This window comes from Pan paniscus, chromosome 1, assembly GCF_029289425.2.
Source record: "Pan paniscus chromosome 1, NHGRI_mPanPan1-v2.0_pri, whole genome shotgun sequence".
Classification (NCBI taxonomy): domain Eukaryota; kingdom Metazoa; phylum Chordata; class Mammalia; order Primates; family Hominidae; genus Pan; species Pan paniscus.
Window position 1 is genome coordinate 221,575,856 of NC_073249.2, and position 15,443 is coordinate 221,591,298.

General features: G+C 51.8%; 1 protein-coding gene across 3 annotated transcripts in view; it reads left to right on the forward strand.

Moving 5' to 3' along the window:
* DNAJC11 (DnaJ heat shock protein family (Hsp40) member C11) overlaps positions 1–15,381 on the forward strand; it is a 66,922-nt gene extending 51,541 nt beyond the window's left edge. For 2 of the 3 annotated variants that reach the window (XM_008975686.4, XM_055098676.2), the window contains 9 exons: positions 3,593–3,782; positions 4,444–4,529; positions 4,896–5,012; positions 9,513–9,668; positions 11,208–11,277; positions 12,068–12,125; positions 12,230–12,372; positions 13,317–13,446; positions 13,856–15,381. In XM_008975686.4, coding sequence (XP_008973934.2) covers positions 3,593–3,782; positions 4,444–4,529; positions 4,896–5,012; positions 9,513–9,668; positions 11,208–11,277; positions 12,068–12,125; positions 12,230–12,372; positions 13,317–13,446; positions 13,856–13,881 — 976 coding nt within the window. In that variant the 3' untranslated portion in view covers positions 13,882–15,381. The remainder of the gene's footprint in view (positions 1–3,592; positions 3,783–4,443; positions 4,530–4,895; positions 5,013–9,512; positions 9,669–11,207; positions 11,278–12,067; positions 12,126–12,229; positions 12,373–13,316; positions 13,447–13,855) is intronic. The other variant, XM_008975688.4, reaches the window with a different exon arrangement.
* Positions 15,382–15,443: the final 62 nt, after the last annotated feature.

Consider the following 15,443-nt stretch of genomic DNA (forward strand, 5'->3'; position numbering starts at 1 on the left):
TGGGAGAGAGCCTGCGAAACAGGAGGATGTGGCCTGTGGGGCAGGCGGAGGCCGCTTAGGCACCAAAGCAGTGCTTCCTGGCTGAGCACGGTGGCTCATGCCTCTAATCCCAGCACTTTGGGAGGCCGAGGCGGGTGGATCACGAGATCAGGAGATCGAGACCATCCTGGCTAACACGGTGAAACTCTGTCTCTACTAAAAATGCAAAGAATTAGCCGGGAGCGGTGGCAGGCGCCTTTAGTCCCAGCTACTCGAGAGGCTGAGGCAGGAGAATGGCGTGAACCCAGGAGGCGGAGCTTGCAGTGAGCCGAGATCGCTCCACTGCACTCCAGCCTGGGCGACTCTGTCTCAAAAAAAAAAAAAAAAAAAAAAGCAGTGCTTCCAGACACACAAAGAGGAAAAGGAGCCGATGTGACTCACACCTGCAATCCCAGGGCTTTGGGAGGCCAAGGTGGGAGGATTGCTTGAACCCGGGAGGTTGAGGCTGCAATGAGCTGAGATTGCACCACTGTACCCCAGCCTAGGCGACAGAGCAAGACTGCCACCGAAAAAAAAATTTTTTAAAAGATGGAAGGAATGTGGGACATGCTGCCATGGGGCATCACCTGGGTGCTGCTCACAACACAGCTCCACAGTCCCCTGCTCTACGTAATTGGATTCACCTACTGGGTCTGAGAAGGGGACTGGGATTCATACTTAGAAGAGAACAGCAGGGAAACAGCATCTGTATACACATCAGTGTTGTCCTGACCCTGTCTACTTAGATTGGTCACCCCAGATGCTGGTTAAAAGCCACCTCGGGGGCAGGGTGTGGTGGCTCATGCTTGTAATCCCAGCACTTTAGGAGGCCAGGTGGGACGATCACTTGAGCTCAGGAGTTTGAGACCAGCCTAGGCAACATGGCGAAACCTTGACTCTACAAAAAATATAAAAATTAACCAGGTGTGGTAGCACACACCTGTAGTCTCAGCTACTTGGGATGCTGAGGTGGGAGGATCGCTTGAGGCCAGGAGGTCGAGGCTGCAGTGAGCCATGATGACACCACTGCACTTCAGCCTAGGTGACAGAGCAAGACCCTCTCTCAAAAAAAAAAAGAAATGCTGGTCAGGTGCGGTGGCTCACTCCTGTAATCCCAACACTTTGGGAGGCCAAGGCAGGCGGGTCGCCTGAGGTCAGGAGTTCAAGACAAGCCTGGCCAACATGGTGAAACCCTGTCTCTACTAAAAATACAAAAATTAGCCAGGCGTGGTGGTGGGCACCTGTAATTCCAGCTACTTGGGAGGCTGAGGCAGGAGAATTGCTTGAACCCGGGAGGCAGAGGTTGCAGTGAGCCAAGATCGTGCCACTGCACTCCAGCCTGGGCGACAGAGCCGAGACTCTGTCTCAAAAAAAAGAAAAAAAGCTGCTTTGGGTCTTATGAGGGAGGGGACTGGGAATCTAGGTGTTTTAAGCGCCCCAGGTGATTCTTAAGGTCACACAAGCTTGGGAGACACTTCATTAAGCAAAATCTTTTGGCCGTTTTGTTCTGGTTGAGCCTCAGTGTCTATTCATTGAGTGGTCACCAAGAGTTTGGGGTGGACTGATCATCAGCATTTACAGGTTTGGAAATTGAATTTAGTTCTACTACTCAGAGCTTATTAGACTTGAGCAGATTTAAACAGAAGGACGACTGATTTATAAACAAGGGGGTGATGTGTGACCAAGGATGCCAGCTTCTTTTTTTTGTTTGTTTTGTTTTGTTTTTGAGACGGAGTCTTGCTCTGTCACCAGGCTGGAGTGCAGTGGCGCAGTCTTGGCTCACTGCAACCTCCACCTCCTAGGTTCAAGCTATTCTTCTGCCTCAGCCTCCCAAGTAACTGGAACTACAGGCACATGCCACCACGCCTAGCTAATTTTTGTATTTTTAGTAGAGTCGGGGTTTCACCATGTTGGCCAGGATGGTCTCAATCACTTGACCTTGTGATCCACCCACCTCGGCTTCCCAAAGTGCTGGGATTACAGGCGTGAGCCACCACGCCCGGCCTCCTAGCCCAGTTTCTTAATATATAGTGGCCAGGTTAGTTATGGATGTCTGCTAACCAGGGTCCTCTAATCCTTGGATCAAGTTGCAGATGTTCCTTGATTTACGATGGAGTTACGGCCGAAGAAGCCATCTTAAATCAAAAATATCGACCTGTTGGCTGGGCACAGTGGCTCACGCCTATAATCCCAGCACTTTGGGAGGCTGAGGCGGGTGGATCACCTGGGGGCAGGAATTCGAGACCAGTCTGGCCAACATGGTGAAACCCCATCTCTACTAAAAATACAAAATATTAACCGGACATGGTGGTGGGCGCCTGTAGTCCCAGCTACTCAGGAAGCTGAGGCAGGAGAATCACTTGAATCCAGGAGGCGGAGGTTGCAGTGAGCTGAGAAGATCACGCTACTGCACTCCAGCCTGGACGAGCGAAACTCCGTCAAAAAAAAAAAAAAAAAAATGACCTGTCCAGGCTCAAGTGCTCCTTCCTCCTCAGCCTCCAGAGTCGCTGAGACTACAGGGCGTGCCACTACACCTGGCTAATTTTGTGTCTTTTTTGTAGAGATGCGGGTTTTGTCATGTTGCCCAGGCTGTCCTTGAACTCCTGGGGTGAAGCAATTTGCCTCCTCAGCCTCCCAAAGTGCTGGGGTTACAGGTGTGAGCCAATGAGCCTGCCTACTGTTATTTTAATGGCATAAACATCACCTCCAGAGCTTAGAAAGGAGAGAAAGAAACTTAGGCAATTGATGTGGAGCTCTTTATTAAAGAAACCAGCTGTTAGTTTACCCTTCAGCACCTTGAATGAAGTGTGAATTTCTGTTAGTAAAATGAAATACCTCTTTTCAACCAGAAGATGGGGCTGAACTCCTTGGAAAGAAACTGCAGAGGCTCTTTTCGGGAACCGGTTTCCTGTGCTCGCTTTGCCTGTAGTTTCTGTCACTAGTACCCAGCTGTGGTCACTAGTACATCAGAAATCACACAGCAGCTCCAAAAATATACTGATGCCTCCACCCAGAAATTCTGGTTCCATAGGTCTGGGGTGTCCTCTAGGTAAGTGATTCTCAAACTCTACTGCACATTGGAATCATTGGGACACTTAGCACTCCAAGCCCACACTGAAGGAGTCAGCGTGCCGGCGGAGAAGCCACCAGCCGTGATTTGTGGATGAGCCGGGTGATTCCAGCGTGCAGTAGTTTGAGCACCACTGTCTTGGACTGCTTAATATGAGACCCTCCGTAGGTGATTCTGACTTGCACTCCTTGGCCCCCATCCATTCTAACTTGAGTGGGGTTGCATCTGCTGGCTTAGGAATGCAGACAGTCAGGTGCCTATTTGGTTGTAGCTAAAGTTAGGGCGGCTGAGGGGAGTCGGGAGGTTACTAGGAAGATTCTGGCTAGGACCCTCCCCCTCTGTGTGGATAGAGGCCTGACCTCCTGCTTTTTTTTTTTACTGGGAGCTGGCCCAGGGATGCATAGACGTGACAGTAAGTGAGGTCTTAGCCAGGCAGAGAGGAAGTAACAGAACAGCTGAGAGCAGGTGCCATCCAGGACCTATTCTGTCTCTGTGTCTCTCCAGCTTTGTGACAACAAACTGTGCGCTGCAGTTTTCATCCCGTGGAATCCGACCCGGCCTGACCACTGTCCTAGCTCGGAACCTAGACAAGAACACCGTGGGCTACCTGCAGTGGCGATGGGGTATCCAGTCAGCCATGAACACTAGCATCGTCCGAGACACTAAAACCAGCCACTTCACTGTGGCCCTGCAGGTGAGCCGAGCAGCCATCATCTCCTGCAGACAGAGCTCTGGGAGGACCCCTCCTCCCAAGCACTCAGTGCTCCCCTTAAATCCTGCGTCTTGATCACCACTAAGTCTAAGCCCACGCAGGGCCCTGAGGGGCAGGCTCTCGGTGCTCACACTCGAGTGACCTGGTGGAACCTTCGAGTATGAAATGCAGTTGCCTTCAGGCGCCTGGGGCAGCTTTGTTGGATCATCTTAAAGCAGAACAACATCTTAATGTCTGGTGGGAGCCACCCACGGAATCGGGGGCGGGCAGATGAAGCCCCATAGCAGAATCATGCCCTCGGACGCCCCTGTGGCCACACCAGGGCTGGTACATGAGAAGCCCCACACGGGCCACTGCTCCTTGGCTCTCACCAGCCGCTGCCACCTAGGAGCATAGGCTCAGTGTCACCAGAGTTTTTTATTTCTTGTGAGAAGCTAGAAAACTGGGTTTTCAGTGAAGTCTCCCAGTTTTTAACTACTGGCTGCTAATAAATCATGGTGCACTCACTGCGGCTGCCAGACCGTGACCCCTGCCTTAAAGGCCTGTGTGCAGCAGATGCCCAGAGCTAGTGGGAGGCAGATACCCATCTCCCCATGGAGTCACACGCCCTAGCCACGCATCCTTGCACCCTCTGTCTCCCCAGCTGGGAATCCCTCACTCCTTTGCACTGATCAGCTATCAGCACAAATTCCAAGATGACGATCAGACTCGTGTGAAAGGATCCCTCAAGTAAGTCCTGGCCTGGCTAAAATGGAAGCACACTGGTACTGCATGCGGGTCTTCACAGTGGAACCAGTTGGTGTAAGATACCTTGCTCATGTGAATATCTACGTGTGTGTGACATTTTTGGAGAGCTTCCTATTTTGAGGCTGTGGGGGATTTAACACGACAGTCCCAGCCCTTGAGGGGCTTAGAGAGTGTTGTGGAAGAACTAGACCATGGGTGTCCCGACCTTCTTCTGTCATGAATCTGCTCCCTGGGGGTCGAGGAGGCTGGAGGGAGGGAAGGGAAGGTACCTGGCCCCTTCTCAAATGACAGCTGCCCCTGAAGTGATGAATGAGGGGCACAGGCACAGACCGCGTTCTCTCCCTGCAGAGCAGGCTTCTTTGGGACGGTGGTGGAGTACGGAGCTGAGAGGAAGATCTCCAGGCACAGCGTTTTGGGTGCAGCTGTCAGCGTTGGAGTTCCACAGGGCGTTTCTCTCAAAGTCAAGTAAGTTGAACTTAGGCCTTTCTGGTCAAGGAATGCCTGTCACCTTCACTCAACCAGGCTTTACCCAAGTTAAGGCTGAAATAGCCTTTGCATTGTAATTTTGTTCTTAAAGACACAGTTGCTTGGCTAGGTGCAGTGGCTTATGCCTGTAATCCCAGCACTTTAGGAGGCCAAGGCGGCCGGATCGCCTGAGGTCAGGAGTTTGAGACCAGCCTGGCCAACGTGGCGAAACCCCATCTCTACTGAAAATACAAAAATTAGCCAGACGTGGTGGCACACGCCTATAATCCCAGCTATTTGGGAGGCCGAGGCAGGAGAATTGCTTGAACCCGAAGGCGGAGGTTGCAGTGAGCTGAGATGGAGATCGTGCCACTGCACTCCAGCCTGGGGGACAGTGAGACTCCGTCTCAAAAAATATAAAAAAAAAAATTCAGCCGGGTGCCATGGATCACGAGGTCAGGAGATCGAGACCATCCTGGCTAACATGGTGAAACCCCATCTCTACTAAAAATACAAAAAATTAGCCAGGGGTGGTGGCGGGTGCCTGTAGTCCCAGGTACTCAGGAGGCTGAGGCAGGAGAATCGCTTGAACCCAGGAGGCGGAGCTTGCAGTGAGCCGGGATCGCTCCATTGCACTCCAGCCCGGGTGACAGAGTGAGACTCCGTCTCAAAAAAAAAAAAATAACAGTTGCCTGTGTCTTTGCTGAGTAAGCAAATGTCAAGCAGTGCATAGTTCCAACACCGAGGGAGTGAGGTGTACGTCTGAGCTCCAGCAGCCTCGCCTGATGTCACAGGATGCATCCTAGCAGCCCAGGCCTCCTGGAGTCACTGGCCTGGCAGCTATCCCCCGGGCACAGCATCTCCAGTAGCAGCTGCCATATCGGTTCATCCCTCTCACCAGGGGTTTCCATTGGCACACACACCCTTGCTCCACCTGAGTCTAGTCACTGTCCTCTCCTTAGTTCCTCAAAAGAGTTGTCTGGTTTTGGCCGGGCACTGTGGCTCACACCTGTAATCCCAGCACTTTGGGAGGCCAAGGTGGGCAGATCACGAGGTCAGGAGATTGAGACCATCCTGGCTAACACGGTGAAACCCCGTCTCTACTAAAAATACAAAAAATTAACCGGGCATGGTGGCGGGCTCCTGTAGTCTCTGCTACTTGGGAGGCTGAGGCAGGAGAATGGCGTGAACCCAGGAGGCAGAGCTTGCAGTGAGCCGAGATGGCGCCACTGCACTCCAGCCTGGGCATCAGAGCAAGACTCCACTCAAAAAAAAAAAAAAAAAAAAAAAAAAAAAGTTGTCTGTTTTCGCTTGCATCCGTCTTCTTTCTTTCTAAACGTGTTCCAGTCAGGCCTCTCCAGAAAAACCAGCCCTCTCCAGAATCAGCCTTTCTCACCTCATCAGTGGGGCACCCTCCCTCCTGTGGCAGATCAGAGGGTGATTCTTCTTCATCTTATTTGGTCTCTGCACCTGCTGTCGCGGTGGCCGTTCCCTCCTGCCCTTACAGCCTCTGCCCTGAGTTTCCAGGATACCAGGCCCTGCTCTGGCTTTCCGTACCAGATGGCTGCTGTCTCCCAAACCCCTAAATGGAGGCACCACTGCAGGGCACAGCCCTTCTCTCTCCAGACTCACTCCCAAGCAGTCATGTCCAGCCTCATGGCTCTCATGCCCTGAGGACTCACGTTGCAAGTGCCAGCTTGGACCACCCCCTCAATCTCCAGCTCATATATTTGTCCAGCTTTCTCTTCCTAATCTCTACTTGGATACCTAACAGCATCTCAGATGTCACGTATCCAAACAGAACTCGATCCCTCCCTGTGCCCCCAGAAACGAAGAACCTTCAGAACCTGCTCTGCCCGAAGTCTTTCCCATCTCTCTCTCTTTTTTTATTTTATTTTTATAGAGACAGGGTCTCATTTGGTTGCCCAGGTTGGTTTTGAACTCCTGGCTTCAAGTAGTTCTCCCGCTTCGGCCTCCTAAAGTGTTAGGATTACAGGTGTGAGCCACAGCGCCCAGCCTCCTTTCCTATCTCAGTAAATGAGAGCTCTGGCCTTCTACTTGCTCTGTCCAAAAACCTTGGAGTCAGCCTCGATCTCTTTCTCTCCCACACTCCAAATCATACATATCTCAAAATCATCTCCTGAACATGTACTCCAAAATTGTATCCCCAGTCTCGCCATTTCTCAACCTCACTGCGGCCAGCATCTTTGTCTTAGTTACACAGCACCCTCCCCACTGAACCTGTCTCCCTCCTTGTGTGTCTGCTTTCCGTAGGAGAGTCCTTTTTAAAATTGAAGGCAGTTCACGTCTGTCTTCTGCCTAAAACCTCAGAGGTTCCCTCAATTCCAGTCGGAGGCCAAAGCCCTTCAGAGACTTTGGAGCCTACAATGCCCTCCGTGATGTAGTACTCCTCTCTACCCCAACCCCAGCCATCCTGACCCCCTGGAGCTATTCCTGGCACACACCAGGCCCCCTCCTGCTTATGAGGTGGCCTTTGCTATTTCTCAGTCTGCAGATAAATACGTGGCCATTTCCTTCACTCCCTGTAAGTATCTGCTCGCTGCTCAAATGTCCCCTAATTCATCTTGTATAACATAGTAGCCCTTCCCCTTGCCCCAGGTGATCTCCCCCACCATGTTTACCATGTTCAGTCTCCAGCGAACCAGTCTCCATCTGAAGGGCCATCTCCTCCACTCCTCATCAGACATAAGCTCTTGGACTTGGTCCATTTTATTCTCACCTGCACTTCTAGAACCTAAAACCCATCGTAGTACTTGAGAGGAACTCAGTGAGTGAGTCAAAGTGGATCACAGCTCAGTTTTGGAAACAAAGCCAAATCACTTACCTAGATTAGAGCTGGCATCAGCCATCTCTCCTCAGATAATATTTGAAGGCTCAGTACAGTGGAGCGCACACTTTGGGAGGCCAAGACAGGAAGATCACTTGAGCCCAGGAGCTCAAGGTGGTAGTGAGCTGTGATTGTGCCCCTCAGCCTAGATGACAGAGTGAGACCCTGTCACTTCAAAAAAAAAAAAGAGAAAAATTTTTGTCTTGAAGTCTACCTTATAGCTTTTTTAGTTTTCTTATGCTTACTATTTATTTTTTTACCCATTCACATTTAACCTGTCTCTGTGTGTGTGTGTGTGTGTGTGTGTGTGCGTGTGCGTGTGTATATATATATATATTTTTTTTTTTTTGGAGACAGAGTTTCGCTCTTGCACCCCAGACTGGAGTGCATTTGGCTCACTGCAGCCTCCACCTCCCAGGTTCAAGCAATTCTCCTGCCTCAGCCTCCTGAGTAGCTGGGATTACAGGCGCCCACCACCACACCCAGCTAATTTTTGTATTTTAAGTAGAGACAGGGTTTCACCATGTTGGCCAGGCTGGTCTCAAACTCCTGACCTCAAGCAATCCGCCTGCCTCAGCCTCCCAAAATGCTAGGATTACAGGCGTGAGCCACTGAGCCTGGCCAAGTTTTGAGTGTTCTTTATCAATTCTGGAAGAGCTTTTATTCTGGAAGAGTGCGGTCAGATATTGTCAGTGGCTACTCAGCATGTTTTCTTTTTCTGGCTTTTCAGCAGTTTGTGATGTACATAGATAAGGCTGTTGTATTTATCATGCTTGGGGTTTCCTAAACTTCTTGCATCTGTAAATTTCCTTTTCCTCACTGGGGCTCTAATTACCAATATATTAAACTTAACACTCTTCCATGGGTTTCTGAGATTCTGTCCATGCATCCTCAGTCCTTTTCCTCTTGTTGACCAGGCTGGAGTGCTGTGGTACAATCTGCCTCCTGGGTTGAAACGTTCTCCCGCCTCACTCAGCCTCCCGAGTAGCTGGGACTACAGACAGGTACCACCACGCCCGGCTAATTTTTGTATTTTTGGTAGAGATGAAGTTTCACCATGTTGGCCAGGCTGGTCTCAAATTCCTGACCTCAGGTGATTCGCCCACCTCAGCCTCCCAAAGTACTGGGATTACAGGCGTGAGCCACCGCGCCTGGCCAAATTTTTTATATGTGGTCCAGAGTTTACACATTGGTCCAATAGGAGCTACTCAGCCACCACTGGAAGCAGAAGCTCCTTAACTGACTAACTTTTGAAGTCTTCACCAACTTCTTTGGAAACCTCAGTTAAGAACTGGGATGTGACTCTCCAGTGACATCTGGAGGAGCCCATTCCTGTCCTCTCCAGCCTATGACTGAATGCACCTGTAGGGGACGTTGACCCTGTGAAGTGTTCCTCTTGCTGCTTTGGCTTGAGGTCAGCAGACACTGGGATCTTTCTTCTGTCACAGTGTCAGATCCATCAGCCAGACTTTGGAACGGGAGGCCAGCAGAAGGTGGTGGACTGTGAAAGGAGCAGACTGCAGGCTCCTTTAACTCGCAGCTGCACGCAACACAAGTTCTCTTCCTGTGCCTGACACCCCATTGCCCTTCCCTGGAAAAGCTGATTCATCTGGGCTTTTTTTTTTTTTTTTTTTTTTTGTATTTTTCCCCAGGCTCAACAGGGCCAGTCAGACATACTTCTTCCCTATTCACTTGACGGACCAGCTTCTGCCCAGCGCCGTGTTCTATGCCACCGTGGGGCCTCTAGTGGTCTACTTTGCCATGCACCGTCTGATCATCAAACCATACCTCAGGGCTCAGAAAGAGAAGTGAGTTGACACGTCATGGGCATGTCACTAGCCAGCCCTGTGCCTCAGTTTCCTCACCCTTAAAATGGAGAGGATAACAGAGCCTCCTGCGTTGGGTGATGAGGAAACCTGAATTAATTAATGCATGTAAAGCACTTAGGCTGATGTCTGGGTCACGATTGGTAAATGTTAACTATTGCTCATCATTGTCAGTAGTTGGACTGCTGTTATCTCTTCGTTTGTAATTCTTACTCTCAGAAAGGACTGGAGTTTATAGAAGTGTTGGGCCTCGGCTGGGCGTGGTGGCTCACACCTGTTTTCCCAGCACTTTGGAAAGCTGAGGCAGGTGGATTACCCGAGGTGAGGCGTTCAGGACCAGTCTGGCCAACATGGTGAAACCCTGTCTCTACTAAAAAAAATAGAAAAATTAGCCGGGCGTGGTGGCACGTGCCTGTAATCCCAGCTACCTGGGAGGCTGAGACAGGAGAATTGCTTGAACCTGGGAGGTGGATGTTGCAGTGAGCCGAGATTGCACCATTGCACTCCAGCCTGGGTGACAGAGCAAGACTCGGTCTCAAAAAAAAAAAAAAAAAAAAAGTGTTGATCCTCTAAACCATGGCCTCAAGAAAGAAGAAGTTTTCCTTTCTCCTTTCCCGGCGCTGAGTTTAAGAGGAATGCGTTCTGGATCCGTATGTGAGGGGCCTGCGTTAACTAGAGTCTTGAAAGTCACAGAAACACAATGTTTTTGTAGTTTCTTAGATAATCCATTGGGGCATGCCATGAAACCTAAATTATTAGTGCAAGCATCTCTACAGAAAACTGAGAGCTGGTATAGATTTGTTACTTTATAATATCTCATTTAGTAAAGCACTGCACTTAGAGAATCTCAGATAAAGGAATGAATCTCCTCTTCTGGGCCCGTCTGGCCTTTGGACTCAGAATCCTAATTCCCTAGGAGGCTTGAGGCTTAGAACAAGACATGTGCTGGCCCAGCCTTCTCTCAGAAGGGAGGACAGGCATATGCTGACCCCAAGGCCCATACTTTATTACAGGAAAGCGGATCTGTGTGTCTAAAGTGGTATTAGTTGTTCCTACCAAAAGTGTTATTTAACAACTCACGCCTGTAATCCTAGCACTTCGGGAGGCCGAGACAGTAGGATCACTTGAGCCCAGGAGTTCGAGCTAGCCTGGGCAATATAGTGAGACCCCCATCTCTATCTTAAAATTAAAATTAAAAAAATAATAATCCCACAAGGTTGGTGGGATCTCCTGAAATTCTCATGTGGTGGGGTCTTCTTTCCAAAGAGACTGACAGTCAGTGTCCCGTCAGCTTGGTGAGGAGGTGGGGCAGAGCCATCTAAGGGTAAAATGAAAGCTGCCAGCCTGTGACTAACAGACTTGCCTGAGACTGTCGTGGGAATATTTTTTAAAGTTCTACAACTGAACTCCAGTAAGATCACAGACTGTTTGCTGGGCTCGGGTCCAGCACGGGAGGGGCTGTGTTGGCTGGAAGCTGGGCAGCGCCGCGCTAACGTGGGGCTTGTGTTCCTCTCGCGTAAGGGAATTGGAGAAGCAGAGGGAAAGCGCCGCCACCGATGTGCTGCAGAAGAAGCAAGAGGCGGAGTCCGCTGTGAGTGCTGCCCCGCCGTTCCCAAGCGAGGGCTGTAGGGGACACACTCCACACCCCACATGTTGGTCTCAGGGCCTTAGAGGTCAGACTTCTCTTCTCCAACAACTTGGCCCTCCATTTAGTCTTTATTGTGGGATGCGACACTGGGCTCTGCAGTCCCTGCCCTGAAGATAATTACCCTCCAAAGGCATAACAAGGGCTTTTTTAAAGTGGTGAGTATTGGCCTCTTTTTCTTCCCTCTGAGTGTTCTGCCTTTTACTGAGCAGGAGGAAGCAGGCTTCCTGGGTAAGTGGCGAGCATACTGCCAGGTGGCCATGGGCCGTGTGCGCGGCCTGGCGAGCACATGCCTGTCTGAGGGGGCGGCACAGCTATGCCCAGCAGAATGGCACCACAGGAGAACACAGGTCCTTTCTCAAGAGGAGCTGGGATTCCAGCTTCTCCTGTGAAATCTCTTTATTTTTAAAGCTGACAACGCATTGTTTTTTTATTGGGTCAACAAATCCCACCCACGCATTAATGATCCCTAGAAAGGGAGCTCCCACCGGTGGCCACGGGAGGGTCACGCCGTTTCAGGTGCTTCTCACCTTCTGACCCAGAGCTGCCTGCCCTAGGTCTAGGAGTTTCAGAGTGAGCCACTCGGGTAGCAGAGCTGTCAGGGCGCCCACTCCCTTCCTTTCCAGGCCCTGAGCAAGTATGTTGCCGTGGACAAGACTGCCTGCCTGTGGCCCTCTGACCAGAGGTGGAACAGGCCTGGCGGGGCCCTGACTGTGTCATCCTTGTTCTCTGGCAGGTCCGGCTGATGCAGGAATCTGTCCGAAGGATAATTGAGGCAGAAGAGTCCAGAATGGGTGAGAACATGTGTCCTCTCGGTCCAGGGTGGGCGCTGGGGGTCTCTAAGCCACACAAGGAGGTGCCTGGAGGCGGCCTTCCTCTACTCGGAGTCTGTCCTTAGGCCTCATCATCGTCAATGCCTGGTACGGGAAGTTTGTCAATGACAAGAGCAGGAAGAGCGAGAAGGTGAAGGTGATTGACGTGACTGTGCCCCTGCAGTGCCTGGTGAAGGACTCGAAGCTCATCCTCACGGAGGCCTCCAAGGTACAGCAGCACCAGCCACCACATGCCATGTGCTCACAGATTTGAACAGGCTGGGCGCGGTGACTCAGGCCTATAATCCTAGCACTTTGGAAGGCCAAGGTGGGCAGATTGCTTGAGCCCAGGAGTTCAAGATCAGCCTAGGCAACATGGCAAAACCCTATCTCTACAAAAAGGAGAAAAAATCAGCTGGGCATGGTGACACACGCCTGTTGTCCCAGCTGTTCGGGAGGCTGAAGCGGAAGGATTGGTTGAGCCCAGGAGGTTGAGGCTACAGTGAGCTGTGATTGTGCCACTGCATTCCAGCCGGGGTGACAGAGCAAGACCCTGTCTCAAAAAAAAACAAACAGTGGTTTGAAGAATAGGTTCAGTCTGACAAGGACAGCCTGGCCCCTTAAAGTGGGATCTTTGCCGTCATCAGCATCTACTGCATGGGATGCTGCCCAGCTCCTGAGTAGTACCCACGTTGGAGCTATTCTCTTCATTCAGTCATTTCTTTCACCACTCAGTAAGGATTTACTGAGCCCCTGGTGTGTGCCAGTCACACCAGCAAACAGAACACACGCCTGCCTTCATGGCATTTGATTCTGTTTATTTTTGCCTCATTCCAGAAAGAGCATGAGGTCACTTGTAACATGTGTGAGTCTTGCCTCTGGGGCCTGGGGCATGGACCATCCAGAAGGATGAAAATGCAGGTTAGCTCAGGCCAGAGAGCTCCTGGCACCCTAGAAGTCATCTAGTGGCCTTGTCTTGGTGTGAGGATAGGGCCTTTATTAAGAAGCGAGTCTTGGCAACTTTTTCAAATTCTTGTTTTTCTTCAAGCCCCAAAGTTTGCATCTCCCCAGGGAATGTCAGAGCCTGTGCACACTGCCCCTCTGGTGGTAGTAAGGAGGAGTGCTGGTCTTAGACCGTCTGGAGTATTGAGAGTAGCAATTTGTTTGTTACAGGCTGGGCTGCCTGGCTTTTATGACCCGTGTGTGGGGGAAGAGAAGAACCTGAAAGTGCTCTATCAGTTCCGGGGCGTCCTGCATCAGGTGATGGTGCTGGACAGTGAGGCCCTCCGGATACCAAAGCAGTGTGAGTAGCCGTCCCTTCGCAGTCACCAGCTAACGGGAGCGGGGACCTCGAAGCGGCTGCTCAGTGTGTGGGCTGCCAGCCACCTTCCTCAGCTGCCCACCTGGGAGCAGAGACGCCAACTAGCCCTTGACCCGTGATTCACTCAGAGCCCATGATTTGTGCCCTAAAAAGGGGGCTGGGGCCCTTTCACAGGTACAATTAGAGTGAGCGCGTTGGAAACTGCGGCTTGAGTGGCGGGGGATGAAAGCAGACCTCTACGTTCCAGCAGCAGTTGATTTTCAGCAGCGGGTGCTCTGCCTCGCCTGGGCCCAGCCAGCTGCTGGTCCGGGTGACTGCTGAGCCCCATCAGTAGAAAGGTGCATGGGAACGGCCACCTTCTGATCACCTGTGTCTGTCTTTTCCTTTACAGCCCACAGGATCGATACAGATGGATAAACTGCCAAGAACCAGATTTTTAAAAGGCTGCAAAAAATCTTTTGCTGGGAGTCTACAAATTTGGAAATGGAAAAAACCCAGACATCAGATGTTTTTATTTTATATTATTATTATAGAAGGTGGTACCATTATCAATTATGTGAAGGGACATGCAGACACCCTAGCTTTTGAGGGTGCTGGGGGTTAGGACTGAGGCAGCCCCACTGGGAACCAGCCTGCAGCCTGGCCCATGGCTGTTTTCCCAAGGACCAGTTCCTGGAGGGAAGGGCTCTGGCCCTGACTCCGCTGGGTCCCCTGAGCACACGCGCTGACCGCAGCCCGCCGCCCCGTAGTTCTTGGCTGGGTCTGGAGGTGTCTGTGGAGCACCCTGCCCTCACCACAGGAGCGTGAGCCACTTCTGCAGTCCACGCTGAACATGGGAAACAACCTGAAAAGCAGGCAGGCCTCCAGGTCAGGGAGCCTCTGCTGCGCTGGCTTCCCATGACCACCTCCTCCTGCTGTAATATTACTGCTTGAATCTGGAGCAGATTGCGGGTTTATAAAACTGCTTTTTATCTGAGAACAAACGGGTTTGGAAATTAGTCTTTCTTCCCCACTCCCAGAGCTGCTCAAATCATTCCACCGGCCCCCTCGGCTTGGGACAGGGTAGTGTAACTCCCGATCCCAGGGCCTAGCCCTGACACAGGTGGCTTCCTGTATCCCTGTGGGAAAATGCCCTGCCACCAGCGGGCTTGAGCTGGCCTGTGTCCCTCCACCACCTGCACCACCCACCTCCAGAGTGCAGTGCTGGGCAAGGGCAGCTCAAGAGGACAGGACCAGGCGCTTGGCAAGACATCAGACACACCCAACCCAGAGGCGTGGACCCCAGGCCTGGCCCGTGGTACCCAGCAGGTGGCACTGCAGCTCCACTGCAGGTCCAGCGTCCTCACAGGAACACCAGGGCCTGTGCCCCGGAGCCTTCCTTCAGACCCTTCCTCCACGTGCCCACTTGGGATGCAGAATGCGCGGAGATAGGACCCCCTCCACGGCCTGGACCTCGGCTGCAGTAAAGTTACGTGAGGCCCGTCTCACGGGGCCTGGAAGTGGCAGCCATCAGTTGCTCTTGCTGACCCCTCGGAGCAAGCGCTGCACAGGTGGTGGCTGAGACAGCTGGCGCCGGGGGCCCCAAGCTGCGCCGGCCTCCAGCCCACCCACAGCTGTTGCTGAAGTCAGGCCTCCCTCCCCAGCACTGGTATCTGAGTAACGGCTAAGAACCTCCTTCCTCTGGTTTTGAAAAGCAGTTCAGGTTGTCCAATTCTGTAACATTCATCTCCATTTTTTAAAAAGGTTTCTCTGACGGCCCCACGGCCCGAGCCGCGGTGAGTGTCGTGTTGCATGAGCCTGGGCCCCAGGCTTCCCGTGCGCCTCTGCCGCAGGTGCTTCTGGGCACCCATCCTCTGCGTTTCATTTGCAGTCGACTGTACAGAAGGCACTCACCACAATAAACCTTTCCTGAAAGCAGAGGCTGGCGCTCTTTCGTGTATCGTATCGTGTGTTCATCTTCAGGAGGGAGGGAACCCCTT